At 32.3% G+C, this 15,551-nt stretch overlaps 1 protein-coding gene across 1 annotated transcript in view; it reads right to left on the bottom strand.

Annotated features, from left to right (window-relative positions):
- Positions 1 to 15,551, bottom strand: part of ANKRD31 (ankyrin repeat domain 31) — a 109,139-nt gene that overhangs the window by 83,548 nt on the left and 10,040 nt on the right. The window contains 4 exon segments of the mRNA XM_064481560.1: positions 1,792 to 1,835; positions 3,532 to 3,608; positions 10,615 to 10,655; positions 12,854 to 12,963. Coding sequence (XP_064337630.1) covers positions 1,792 to 1,835; positions 3,532 to 3,608; positions 10,615 to 10,655; positions 12,854 to 12,963 — 272 coding nt within the window.

The following is a 15,551-nucleotide window of genomic DNA, read 5'->3' on the forward strand; positions in this document are numbered from 1 at the left end:
TATTATTGGACCTCCTATTTTGAAGTGCTTTCAAAATCATTTATAAGTCATTCAAGAAAATCAGTCTCAATACTTCAAAGGCACTGGACTTTTTTCCAACATTAAAACTGTTAATTTGTTTGACCTTACAAAACAGAATGGGTTTCAAGTGACTTTTGGCTGTTTCTAAAAACCAAATCCACCTTCACTTACACATCACTCTGCCAGGATGCACTGTAATTTGTAAGCCCCTTAATGCCCAAATTTGATTTGAATAAGAGAGATGGAAAACATTTTATTCTCCTTCTCTTCCATTTATCTTCTCTTTACATAGCATACAGAGGTTGAGAAGATATATTTATTAGTAGTGCAAACTCTAATTTGCTCAGAAAGATAAAAGAAATTTAGAAGGAATTGAAAAGCTGGATCGTATCTATTCTTTAAGTCACAGTTCAAGGTCTCCCTCCTATTTGAAGTCCCTGTATCTACTAAATTCAAAGCCCTAAATGTAATAAAGTAAATATGTTGAACTCTGCCCCAAAGGAACTTAGTTTCTAAGTGAATACTGAAGGCATTAATACATAAGATATTAAATAAAATATAAATAATGTCAAAAATACTGCATGAACTCAAATGAATGGCATAAACCATAGCCCTAGTATTGTAAGAATAAGTTTTCTAGGGGGAAAAAAAAGGGAGGCAGTGAAGGATTTTCATGATCGCCTGAAAAATGCTTGGTTAAACAAAGTAAACAGGTTTCTTTACCATAGACTTTTTAGAGCATGTGAATTTCTAAGTCTCTGAGGAGACTTGAGCATACAGTGTTCTCTAAACTTCCTTGTTCAAAAAAATCCTTTTTCTCCGAAGATCTATTCATGTCATAGGATGCAAGTGATTGGGAAATACTGACACTCAGTGAGTAATGAAAAAAGGGAGCAATTACTTTGATCAAGATCATCACAGTCCTGAGACAAATCCACAGAGAATGAAGGGACTTACGCCAGAAATTAGTGATTTGCAAAGGAGTGAAAGAAGGAAAACACATATTTATTAAGCAACCTAGGTGCCAGACACCAAGAGCTATTATTGCTCTCAGTCCTCACTATACTATCACTATGAAAGGGATAACTTTCCATATAATACACATGTAATTGACACACATGCCCTTGGAACACGCACATATCTGCTTCCAAACGGTATGCTCTTTCCCTTGCTTTCTGTCTCCTCACTGAATAAAGGCATGGAAGTGCGAATATGTAAGGTTCAACTGAGATGAAGAAAGGTACCGGTATGGTAGGGTTGGCTTGGGAGGTCCTTGATTGCAGGAGTCTGTTATGGGCAGAGTCAGTCTTACCGTCCTCTAAGTCCCCATTGCACCAAGCAGAAAGCAAAGCCAAAACAAGCACTCAACACGTGGTTACTGATTAACAACTGGAAGACAGGAAAGCAGTATCTAACAGGAAATATTAGAGGAACTAGGGTAATAGACAAAGCAACAGAAGGCATTTTTGCTACAACATCTCAGAGACTACTCTGATATTAAAATATATGTTTCTTTTCTAGATAAAGAATAAGAGACAATGCTAGATGAGAAACACAGATCAAGAAAATTGTATTTCATTAGAGATAAGGAAGAATAAATACCGAAAGGAGTTGTTAGACAAGAATAGATTTCTATCTATTGAAACAGTTTAGTTATATTCCTGCCTAGTTATCTTCCAGCCTGGATGGGCTTGATACTTTAATCAATACAATTTTTAGAAAAATCGAAACCCAAGATCTGAATAGCTAATCTCTATTACACAGACCAACCTTTTCTGGATGTGGCAACACTTCAGGATTTTCAGCCTCAGTCCCTGGAAGATAACATTATATGTTTACATTCCAGTTTTATTAAAGCATTAAAACATATTATCTCACTCAGCATTTCTTAATCATATACTTAAAATGACTCCCTCAGACATTCATGTGCTATATCAAATATTCATAAATATTATACCAATTTATCGATATAAAAGTATCATGTTGGCAACAAAGTTACAAAATTCTTCCATTTCTTAAAAAATATTTCACAGGAAGCCAGGTAAAATTATAATCATTTGGAATTTGTTTAGTTAAAAACCAACCTCTCTATTTTGGCTGAGCTATTCTAAGTATTTGCAACTACATGAGGAAAAATCGTATCTACTTTCTCAGTGTCATTATCTTCTCCATTGTAGGTAACAGAATTTAAATGAATTCATGCTGTTGAGTTAGGCATACTAAGGGACATCATGTAGGGGCCCAGGAGTCAGGAGATTGTCCCAAACGCACATGTATTAACAGATCTCTATTTCTTAAAGTCATTAAAAATTTTTAAACATTCTACTATAGTTCCTTTTCTTTTTGTACTGAGACTACCTTTTGTAGTCTCAATTAACATTTTGTGACTATCATTAGAAACTTATGATTTTTTCACCAACTTAAGTTACTTCCATGAGCTAAAATCACTGTTGGATTTTTTCCCCCAACTAATTGTGTCACAGGTTGTCACAGTGGGAACACAACTGACAAAGCCCTTTATCCTTTTAGCCCTGCTGCCAGACATCCTTGAAAGCATCTGTGCTTTCCAAAAATGGAAAGATGTTTCAAATTCATCCTAATTATCTTCAAGTTCCAAAACAGATTCGCTATCCTTTAAGGGTTCCCAGTTTATTTAGTTGTATACCCAAAGCACCCATACACCTGGCACATAGCAGGTTCAATAAATATTTGTTAAAACAATGAACATATTAGTATTACATACCAAAATCTAAGCACTAGGAGTACATGCAAGAGTTGGTAATGGGCCTAAGTGGTACCCCTATTGTTATAGTAGCAGAATAGAACAGAAGTTAGAGCTTCTGTACAAAACAGAAGATAGAACTTTTAAAGTGTAACTTTTCGATTTCAAGTATCATATTCTTGTGCCTTTTCTTGTAACACAAGGATTCAATGACCACTAAGAATAATTACTACACTATCATACAACATACACAGGAGACACCTCAAAGAGAAAGACAGCCATTGATTAACATAGCTGAAATCAAGTAAATGGTCTGCGGAAACTACCACTCAAGAAAGATATCACATACATATTAAGAATACTATAAACAGCAGGGAGGGTTTAGCTCAGTGGTTGAGGACATGCTCAGCATGCACGAGGTCATGGGTTCAAACCCTAGTACCTCCATTAAGTTAAAATAAATAAATAAATAAATAAATAAACCTAATTACCCCCCTCCTCAAAAACAAACAAAGCAAAGAAAAAAAAAGAATGCTATAAGCATAGAAAACAAACATTCCTTTCAAATTTGAGCCCCAAAATTACAAGTCAAAAGAGTAGACATTTGGTCGAGCAAGTATTGATTGAACCTGAGTTGCTTCTCATATAAGTAAATTTATGTAGCATGATTTCATATGTAAAATGTACAGGAGACCAGCCTGGCTGTAAATAAATTCATAGCTAACTAAGCCTTCTATTTTTAGGCAAAGACAAATTTACTTCATGTGACTCTACCCATAAAAGCATACCTCGAATACTCTGGTGGTTCAGTGAAAGTTCAGCCTGGGTACATGACACAGCGAACATTGGACTACTTTTTCTAGTCCTAAACAACAACAAAAAATCAATTAATTAATTAATAAGTAAATATAAAATTTTAAATGGTAAGGAAAAAACCATTTCTCATTCATATACAATTTAAATTTTTTTCATTTAAAGGAATTTCAAATAGGGTAATTTTTCTTTGCTCCATCATTCCAGTTACTTTTACAATTACCACCAATTAGTTAACATTTACACTTCAAGTGACTGCAAAAATGGAGAGCCGAAAAGTTAATGGATGAACTTTAGGAGTATAAACAAGCTAAATTACGTTTAGGTCTGAAAGTACCTTTGGAGATGACTGGTCTACCAAACAGGGGTTAGGGTCAGAGAGAAAAATAGGTTCTAATTTACGTAGCTTGGCTATCTAAATCCTCAAATACACTGAAAGTCTGTCATTATAGTTTGAGATGTAAGTAAAAGTCACTAGCAAGAAAATTCTCAGACATTATTCATCGTTCTTGTATTTCACAGCACGGAAAGAAAGGGAAGAAATACTGAAGGGGAAAAGGTTGAAAACAAAATAAAATGCCTCATCTAAAATTTTGATCATCTGCCCTGGGATAATTAAAAGTTGACTGAAGAAAATCGATCAGTGAACTATTTTTTTTCCCAATCTACTTTACTATACAAGTACAGTCAAGATATCTTCCTTAAGAAAAAAAAAGCCCCATGTTTCAGCTGTTTTAAGAACAGTTTTTATGCACCAGGCATAGCTACTTGAATCCTAAGCAAGAATAATAAATTGTACATTCTCTCCTATCTAAAAATAAAAGTGATCAATATAAGCTATCTTGAAAATTAAACTGCTCACATAGAATAATTTTTATGAGGCAAATAGAAAAGAATACCGCTTTTCCCCTCTAAAACATGATTCTTTGAGAACACAAACTGATTTAAAACAAAACAAAATCACAGTCTGAGACAACAACAGGAATTTTTTCCTCAATTATAAAAGAGAATTTAAGATACTAGTTTTGAAAATAGAGCAAACTTTCATCTAAGTTGTTAAAAATGGTTACTTAGGTAAGTAATTTGCTTTTTTTTTTTGACACTGTCTTGTCTGGTTTTGGTATCAGGATGATGGTGGCTTCATAGAATGCGTTTGAGAGTGTTCCTTCCTCTTCAGTCGTTTGGAAGAGTTTGAGAAGAATCAGTTTAAAAGACTTTGTACGTTTGGTAGAATTCCCTAGTGAAGTCATCCAGTCCTGAACTTTTGTTTGCAGGAAGTTTTTTTTTTTTTTACTATGGATTCTATTTCACTCCTAGTCATCTGCTCAAATAATCTATTTCTTCTTGATTCAGTTTGGTGGATTGTGTATTTCTAGAAAATTGTCCATTTCTTCTAGGTTGCCCAATTTGCTGGCATATAATTGTTCATCATATTCTTAGGTTTTGGTTTTTTTTTGTATTTCTGCAGTATAAATTGTTACTTCCCTTTCATTTCTTATTTTGTTTAGAGTCCTCTCTCTTTTCTTTTTGGTGAGCCTGGCCAAAGGTTTACTGATTTTGTTCACCCTTTCAAAGAACCAGCTCTTGGTTTTATTGATTTTTATTACTGTTTTTTAAATCTCTATTTTATCTCTGACCTTCATTATTTCCTTCCTTCTCCTGACTTTAGGTTTTGTTTGTTCTTCTCCTTCTAATTCTTTTAGGTGGTAAATTAGGTTGTTTATTTGAGACTTCTGTTTTTGAGGAAGGCCAGCCTGTATTGTTATTAACCTCCTTCTTAGTATTTTGCTGCATCCTATAGATTTTGTATGGTTATGTTTTTTGCTGTCATTTGTCTCAAGGTATTTTTTAATTTCCTCTTTGATTTCATTGTTGACCTATTTTTTCAAGCTTTTTTAAGTAGCATGTTGTTTAGTCTCCATGTAATTAATTTTTTCTTGTTTGTCCTTCTGTAGTTGACTTCTAGTTTCATGCTGTTGTGGTGAGAAAAGATGCTTCAAATGAATTCTATCCCCTTAAATTTGTTGAGGCTTGTTTATGTCCTAGTATGTGGTCAATCCTAGAGAATGTTTCATGTGCATTTGAAAAGGATGTGTATTCTGGTTTTGTGGGGGTGGGGGGGTAAAATGTCCTGAAAGTACAAATTAAGTCTAACTGTTCTATTATGTCATTTAGGATCTCTTGCCTTATTGATTTTCTGCCTGGAAGATCTGTCCATTGATGTCAGTGGGGTGTTAAAGACTCCTATAATTATTGCAATTCTGTCAGTTTTTCCTTTTATGTCTTTTAGTATTTGTTTTATGTATTCAGTGCTCCTATATTGGGTGCATATATGTTAATGAGTGTAACATCCTCTTCTCGTATTGATCCTTTTATCATTACATAGAGTCCTTTTTATCATTCTTCATGGCTTTTGTTTTAAAGACTATTTTGTCTGACATTGAGTATTGCTACCCTCTGCTTTCTTGTCATTTCCATTTGCATGAAATATCTTTTTCCATCCTCTCATTTTTATTTTATTTTTTTCACCTCCTCACTTTTAATCTATGTGTGTCCTTTCCCCTAGAGTGGGTCTCTTGTAGGCAGCCTATTGTAGGCTCTTGTTTTATTATCTAATCTGCCATTCTATGTCTTTTGATTGGAGTATTTAATCCATTGATATTTAAGGTAATTACTGATAAGTATGTATCTGTTGCCATTTTAAACCTCGTTTTCCAGTTGATTTTGTATTTCTTCTTTGTTCCTTTGTTTTTCTTTTTGTTTTTCCTTTTGTGATTTGATGGTTTGCGTTTGTATTATGCTCATGTTCTCTTCTTTTTTGTTTTTGTGACTCTAGTGCATGTTTTTCATTTCTGGTTATCCTGTTTTTCAAGTATGTTAACCCATTACTATACGTACTTATTTTAGACTGGTAGTCATATAGGTCCAAACACATTCTAAAAAAAAAAAAAATGTATGTTTTCTTACTCTCCTCCCCCACATTTTATGATTTTGATGTCTTCTTTTACAACTTCATGTTTATCCTTTTGCTGTTCATTGTAGTTATCATTGCTTTCACAGAAATTTTTAAATTTTTAAAAAAATCTGTGGGCTGGCTTATTTCAGTGATTTACTTTCCAACTGTGATTTTCTCCTTCCTCTAGATTTTTGCTGGTTTTCTATTTGGAGAAGACCTTTCAATATTTCTTTTAGGCTAGGTTTAGTATTCCTGTATTATTTTAGTTTTTGCTTGTCTGAGAAATCTTTTCTCTCTCCTTCTATTCTAAATGATAATCTTGCTGGGTAGAATATCTTAGGTTGCAGTTTTTTCCTTTTCAGGACTTTGAATATATTTTGCCACTTCCTTCTGGCCTGTAATGCTTTTGTACAGAAATCAGCTAACAGCCTTATGGGGGTTCCCTTGTAATTAGCTCTTTTTCTCTTGCTGTCTTTAGACTCCTCTCTTTATCTTAACTTGTGCCATTTTAATTATAATAAGTCTTGGTGTAGGTCTGTTTGGCTTCATCTTCTTTGGGACCCTCTGTGCTTCCTGTACCTGGATATCTGTTGCCTTTTTTAGGTTTGGGGAGGTTTCAGCCATAATTTCTTCAAATACATTTTTGATCCCCTTTTCTCTTTCTTCTCCTTCTGGGATCCCTGTTATGTGTAGATTGGGATGCTTTATATTATCCCATAGGTATGGTATATTTCTTTTTCTTTGGTCTTTCTTTCTGATTGGGTGATTTTCATTATTCTAATTTTCAGATCATTTATTCATTCTTCTGCATTAACCAGTTTGTTATTTATTGCCTCTAGCTCAGCTTTTGTCTCAGCAAGTGAGTTTTCTAATTTTAATTGGGTCCTCTTTATTATTTCTAGTTTCTTTATACAATGATCTGCCTTTCTATCAATAGCCTTTGTTAATTCCTTCAGTATTTTTATCACCTCCTTTCTGAATTCAGAGTCTAGTGGACTGGAGAAGTCTGTTTCACTGTTTGTTCTTTCAGGGGAATTTTCTTGACCTTTTAATTTACAGTGGTTCCTCTGCTTCTTCATTTTACTTTTATTTCTTTGACAGTATGAATTTAGGAGAAACTGTTATCTACTGTGGTCTTGAAGGGTTGTTATATGTGGGAGTGTCCCTGTATAGCCAGCATGAGTCTAATATTTTTGGTGCAAGGGTTGTTAGTATGGATGCCTGCGATGTCTTTCCTTATGGATAAATTCCTTTGATGAACATAGATGCAAAAATTCTCAACAAAATATTAGCCAACCAAATCCAACAACACATAAAAAAGATCACACAGCATCATCCAGTTGGATTTATCCAAGGGTCACAAGAATGGCTGAACATACATAAATCAATCAATGTGATACACATTAACAAAAGAAAAGACAAAACCCACATGTTCATCTCAATAAATGCATAAAATGTGTCTGATAAAATTCAATATTCATTTATAATTAAAAAACTCACAAAAGTGAGTACAGAGAGAACATATCTCGACATAGTAAAAGCTATTTATGACAAACACACAGCCAACATAACACTTAATGGTGAAAAACTGAAAACCTTCCCACTAAAATCTGGAACAAGACAGGATGCCCACTCTCACCACTTGTATTCAATATAGTATGGGAAGTCCTAGCCATAGCAATTAGACAAGAAAAAGAAATAAAAGGTATCCAAATTGGAAGAAAAGAGGTAAAATTGTCAACTATATGCAGATGACATGATATTATATATAGAAAACCCTAAAGACTCCACTCAAAAACTACTAGAACTGATAAACGAATTCAGCAAAATAGCAGGATACAAGATTAACATACAGAAATCTGTTGCATTTTTTTACACTAACAATGAAATATCAGAGAGGGACAGTAAAAAAAAAAAAAAAATCCCTTTTAAAATTGCATACAAAAAAAAAACTTAGGAATAAACCTGACCAAGGAGGTGAAAGACTTATAGCCTGAGAACTATAAAACACTGGTAAAGGAAACTGAAGATGATTCAAAAAAATGGGAAGATATACTAGGCAAGACTGAAAGCAACATACATGTACAGAGGAATGATTAATTGAATTACAGTACTGTAAGTTAAGTAAGTGAAATAGTAAGAGGCTATCAAAATTCATGCTTTTAAAAAATCTTAATGATGTGAGAAAATTAGCATAAACTACTACTTATAATTTAAAACCAGGAAACAAAACTATCCAAAGCATAATCCAAATTTTGTAGAAAATATAAACAAAACAAAAAATATAGAAAGTCTAAAATTAAATGTACCAAAATGTTAACAACAGTTCTCTCTAGGCAGTGAGATTACAGATGCTATATGAGTCTTTCTTAGTCTTATCTTTTTTCCCCCTTCTGTAGATGCACTTACATTACTGATACAGTCAGTAAAAGGGTTATTATAAAATAGTGGTTCTCAAACTTTTTGATCTTTGGACTCTTTTAAACTCTTAAAAATTAGTGATGAACCCAAAAAGCTTTTGTTCATGTGGCTTATATTTATTTGTATTTACATATTACTAATTAAAGTGGAGAAAAACATTAAATAAGCATTAATTTTAAATTAACATGTTAAAATATTTTTATGAAAAACTGTATTTTCCAAAGTAGAAAAAATTAATGAGAAAATGGCACTGTTTCACATTTTTAAAAATCTCTTTAATGTATGGCTTAATGAAGACAGCTGCCATCTGAGCTGCAACTGCATTCAATCTTTTGCCATATTTTTTTGAAGTTATAACAAAATCTGGGCTCACAAAGATACGCAGTTGGAAATAGAAGGATTATTTTAGTGCATATTCTGAGTAACAGTGCACATTCTTTTTAGATAACATCAAAAGTCTAAAAGCAAATTTCCCTAAAGGTTAATGGACATGTAAAAACTGAAACAAAATCAATGAACTTCTTGTATTCTTTTACATTATAACCCATTGGTTTATCTTGCATTTTAAATGGAACCTTTATTTGTCTGTGGGTGGTGTTGTGATGTCATGCATTGGTCTTTTAGAAAATACTGATTCACTGAGTTATGCAGATCTTCCCTATACTAATCCATGTCATTATAAAATCTCAAAAAGGTCACCTTTGTAAATATTTCCATTGACCTCACTAGAAAGTTTTAAGTATTGGAATGTCATCAAGGTCAAAATGGTAGACACAAGCTTTCCTAAACTCTAATTTTCACTTGAAAGCTTAAATTTTTTTATTGGCAGCAAATACCATCAGTTGTTTTCCTTGAAGTGACTGGCTTACTTCATTCAATTTCAAGAAAATGTCTGCCATGTGTGTCTACGTGTGAATATCCAGTTTGTCTATCAGTTAACCTTTCTAATTAAAAAAGAGTGAAACTAGTTTTCTTACAATGCTTATAACTCAAACAAGTACACAAGTGATCTTCTTAAGACAACTATTACACTTCACACAAAAGGTTAAAAAGATATATATTCAAGGGTAGAAATTTACTAACAACTTTTCTGCTTCATCAAATGCATTAAGTAAAAATGGCTTTTTTTCTTTTTTAACTACTAGTACATGGCAGTGAAAAACACAATGACTACTAGTACTATTTTAGTGTCACTGCCCTGATGCCTACTAAGGCTCCAGCATTTTATCTACCACTTGTTTTAGCACCATAAGCACAAACATCAAATAGGCAAATAATGTGTATTATTATTTAGTTTTGCCCTCACTAACCCTCTGTGAAGAGTCTCAGGGACTCCCAGGGGGACCACAGACCATAATTTGAAAACCACTGTTTAAAAAAAAAAACTGAAGGAATATTAAAGTATAATAGTTGTATGAAGTCTAATTTCAATAAGCTCTGCAAATTCTTACTTTATGCTTTTTAAATAATATTAATAGTCAAAGAATCAACTTAATCTGATTTAATCTTTCTCATGAAATGAAACTTATCTATAATGTTTGTAAAATACCATATATTTATGCTGCTAAAGAGACAATTATTCAAAAATATACAATAACTCTAAAACTCTTAAGATTCATTTTGTATGTGTAAAATTACAAAAAAATCTACAACATAATAATGCCAAAATCACCATACTTACTGTAACAGAACTTGATTTTGTTCCATTTCATCTTGAGGTTGCTAGAAAGAAAAAAACAGTAGTTTTTCCCAATTGATGAATGCTAAGCTAATACAACAAGGTAAAAACAATATTTAAGATAAATTTTACCTTATTCTTTCTTAGTATCTTTTTTATTGTGGTAAAATATATATAACATAAAATTTACCATTTTGACCATTTTTAAACATACAGTTCTGTGGCATCATGTACATTCATATTGATGTACAACCATCACCAACATCCATTTCTAGAACTTTTCCATTTTCCCCAACTAAAACTCCATACCTATTAAACACTAACTCCCCATTTACCCCTTTCCCAACTCCTGGCATCCACACTTCTACTTTGTCTCTATGTATTTGACTATACTAAGTGCCTCATGTAAAAGGAATCATACAGTATTTGTCCTTTTGTGATTGGCTTATCTCACTTAGTATGATGTCTTCAAGGTTCACCCATATTGTAGCATGTATCAGTATTTTTTTCCTTTCTTAGGCTGAATAATATTCCATTGTATATGTATGTACTTCATTTTATTCATCTACTCATCTGTCGATGGACACTTGGGTTGCTTACACCTTTTGACTATTGTTGATAATGTTTCTGTGAGTGTGGGTGAATAAATATATTTTCAAGTCCCTGCCTTCACTTATTTTGGGTATACACCCAGAAGTGGAATTTCTGCATCATATGGTAATTCTATGTTTAATTTTTTTAGGAATCACTGTACCATTTTCCACAGCTGCTGCACTATCCTCCATTTCCTACCAGCAATGATCGAGAATTCTAATTTTTCTACATTCTCACCAATGTTTACTACTTTGTTTTAGTAATAGACATCCTAATGAGTGTTAGATGGTATCTCACTGTGGTTTTGATGTGCATTAATGATGCTGAATATCTTTTCACGTGCTTATTAGCACTTGTATATATTCTTTATTGAAATGTTTATGCATGTCCTTTGCCCAGTTTTAAATCAGGTTGCTTCTGTTGTTGTTCAGTTATAGGATGGACCTGGAGATTGTCATTGTAAGTAAAGTAAGCCAGAAAGAGAAAGAAAAATACCATATGATATCACTCATATGTGGAATCTCAAAAAAAAAAAAAAAAAGAACTTATTTACAAAACAGAAACAGACTCACAGACATAGAAAACAAACTTATGGTTACCAGATGGGGAAGGAGGTGGGAAGGGATAAATTGGGAGTTCAAGATTTGCAGATGCTAACCACTATATATAAAATAGATAAACAATAAGTTTATACAATATAGCATAGGGAACTATACTCCATATCTTGTAGTAACCTATAATGAAAATGAATATATGTACATATAGGTATGACTGAAACATTATGCTGTACACCAGAAACTGACACATTATAAACTGACTATACTGCAATTAAAAAAAATTTTCTGTAATTAAAAAAAAGAAGTTGCAAAACTGAGTTTTAAACAAATTATTAGAAGCTAAATACAAGCTTCTCAGCTTTAAGAAAAAATAGGTGGTGTTGAGTATTTCCCTTTTGATTAGAGATCATTCAACTGATACACACGCCTATATACAATATTAGATATACCCTCATGTTCACTCTTCGAAACTGTTGTCTATTTCTGCTATTAAAATAGATGTATCTCCCCCTCCACTTCTTAAGACTCTGTAGTTATCTCCTGCTAGTTAATTTATTTACACCAAGATGTTAATTGAATCATCCCTTACCTTTCCCCAGGGTAACTGCATTAAAAAGAAACAAACAAATAAAAATTTGCATATATAAGTGTGTATCCACACACATGCACTCACACACACGCCAAAAGTATCTTTCAGTAGTCCATATTTCAAATTACACCACATAGACTAGTATCTTCTTCACAAATTTAAGATGACCTCTGACATATAATGGAGATGAAAATCGTAATTATTATATCCTCTTTTAACCTTCTCACTTCCACAGCTCTAGTAGAAAGAGAGATGAAGAAAGGAAATATTTTAAGCCTTCCTTCCTAAATCAACTGGCTTTCACCAAAGTTGCAGCAAAGAAACAATGACTGTCTAAGAAAAGGGAAAAAACTGACTAAGAGAAAAAAGAAGCAAAACAATAGACAAAAAGAATTATTCATTAGTAATTTTCCTCTCTTTGAAATAGTTAAATAACTTGAAATAGTTAATATTAAAAATTAGCAATTTTAATAAGCAGGTATTTAATCAATATGCTACACACCTGTAAGGCTGCATCCTCACTAAGAAGAGGCATCATCTTATTTTTACTCATTTGCTCTTGTGAATTCCCTCTGAGTTTGAATATAAGCTGAATCTCTGGAGAATGTGTGCCTAGAAGGAAATACAATCATAATAATCATATAATATAATCACATAATTATTTGCAATAGTTTTATTGCTCTGCTTTAACAATGACACAAGGATTTTATAGACACTGAAAAATGCCATTAAAAATCATTTTGTAAGTCATAATTTCCTGACTGCCACTTTTATGTGTCAAAGTTTTTAAATTTAAAAAGAAACATATACACTACACTGAATAAAATAATACTTGATATTTCTTTGCCTCAGGATGAATGAATGCAAAAGATATGTAAAGACAATTGTACAGACTTAAACCCTGCTAGAAAGAATACTTTTTTTCTTTTTTTATTTCATTTTAAGTCATTTTTAAAAATTCATTATGCTAACATATCACCCAAGAAGAATCATATTTTCTGTTTCCAAGATAGCAAATTTGGCCCATATTTTAACTTTTCTTCCCTTCTCAGTTCCTAAAAAGAATCCAAAGAAATGATTAGTTAAAAAAAAAAAAAAAAAACAGAAGCAGCAATAGGAAAAAAGAACCATACTCACTATAGATTAGAAGATAAGAACAGATTAAAGGGAAACCAAACATTGGTAAACAAGTTTGTCACTCATCACAGGAAAAGGGGGGGCTCCTTTAGATGTAACTAGTATATCGATTTCTTCCATCAGAATCCCAGAAAACCACCCAGCTCAGAGCAAATCCTACCAACAAAATATGAAAGAAGGTAAACTGGAAGCTCACAGTGGCTAAAGTCTCACACCTCACTGAGCTTGCTGCTTGTACCAAAGAAGCTTAGGATGTATGCTGTAGTCAACTACTCTGTGTAGGATAAGAAGTTCCCTATCAGATAAGGAAATGTACTAAAAGCTAAGGTTTATAAAATAATGTAGTGATGGCACAAAAGTAGAAATAGTCAAACAGGTCAACGAAACAAAACAAAAGGTGGGAAACAGACCTATATTATATCTGGAAATTTAAAATATATCAAAAATGGTATTTTGGTTGCCGGTGGCAGGGGGAAGGACAGACTGGGAGTTCGAAATTTGTAGATACTGACAGGCATATGTAGAAAGATAAACAAAATTATACCAGATAGCACAGGGAAATATATACAAGATCTTGTGGTAGCTCACAGTGAAAAAGAATGTGACAATGAATATATGCATGTTCATGTGTAACTGAAAAATTGTGCTCTATTATGGAAATTGACACAACATTGTAAACTGATTATAACTCAATAAAAAAAAGGAAAAGTGGTATTTTAAACAATGGCAACAAAATGACTTATTCAATAAATAATACTGGGGCTGTAAATTAACCATTTGAAAAAATGAAGTTAGAGACCTACCTTCCCTCCCATATGCTAAATTAATTCAAAAATATTAAAAACATAAAAGTAAAAACTGTAAATATAATAAATGGAAATAAAGATAAAAGAAAATATTTGTATGGTCTTGAGAAAGGTAAAATACTTCTAAGTTTGAAAAAAGCAAGAAACTCTAAAAGAAAAGACTGACAGATTTTACTATATAAAAACTTAAAATTTCTGCACAACAAAATGTATCATAAATAACATTAAAAGATAAGTAGAGAACTGGGTAAAACAACATATATATGACGAAGTTTTGCTACCTTTAATATCTGAAATGTTCTTAGAAGTCAATAATAAAATGAGAATAATGAGGAGGCAATAAGGCAACTCACACAGACACACACACAAAAACTATGAATAGTCAATATTATAATACGCCTAACCTTGGTATCCTTCAAAAATACAAGGACATACTCAGTCTTCACCAGTTTGGCAAAATTGAATATGTCCTGTGTGGTATCTAAGAGGGAAAAAGTCACCTTTTTTTTAGGGGGCAAGATTTGATATGTGTTCATCCTTTAAAACAAATCTCATTTAACTAGTTATTCTAAGGAAGTAATCAGAAAAGTAGGCAAAGGTATAGTATTGAAAAATATTAAACATGTAATCAAAATCATTATATAAAGCACACTCGTACAAAGGAATAATATGCAGCAATTTAACAGGTTGAGGTAGATCAACATAACAAGGAAAAACATGTAGTATAATATTAATCATGAAAAAGATATTTATATTAGACTTACAAATCTAATTACAAATATTATATTACAAAATATTACAATTACAAAATACTACAAAATTATAAAATTACAAAATATTACAAAAACATATTTATGGGGGGAGGGTACAGCTCAAGAGGTAGAGCACATGCTTAGCATGCACAAGGTTCTGGTTTCAATCCCCAGGACCTCCTCTAAAAAAATAAATAAATGAATGAATAAACCTAATTACCCCCCCACAAAAAATAAATAAATGAAAATAATACATATATTTATATTGGTATACAAAAATCTAGAAAGATATACGAATACTAAACATTAAACACTGGCATGTAGAATTACAGAGAAAAGTAGGGGATGGAATCTTTCACTTTCTATATTACTAACTTTGTATCTTAAAAATATTTCATACTTTTAATACTTAGCAAAAATAATTAATGTCTATCCATTTGGAAGAGGAAAGGAAAGGAAAGGGGGAAAAAACTTTGTTGGAATATTAAAACAGATCTCTAACTTC

The sequence above is a fragment of the Camelus dromedarius genome, chromosome 3, assembly GCF_036321535.1.
Source record: "Camelus dromedarius isolate mCamDro1 chromosome 3, mCamDro1.pat, whole genome shotgun sequence".
NCBI classification, from domain to species: domain Eukaryota; kingdom Metazoa; phylum Chordata; class Mammalia; order Artiodactyla; family Camelidae; genus Camelus; species Camelus dromedarius.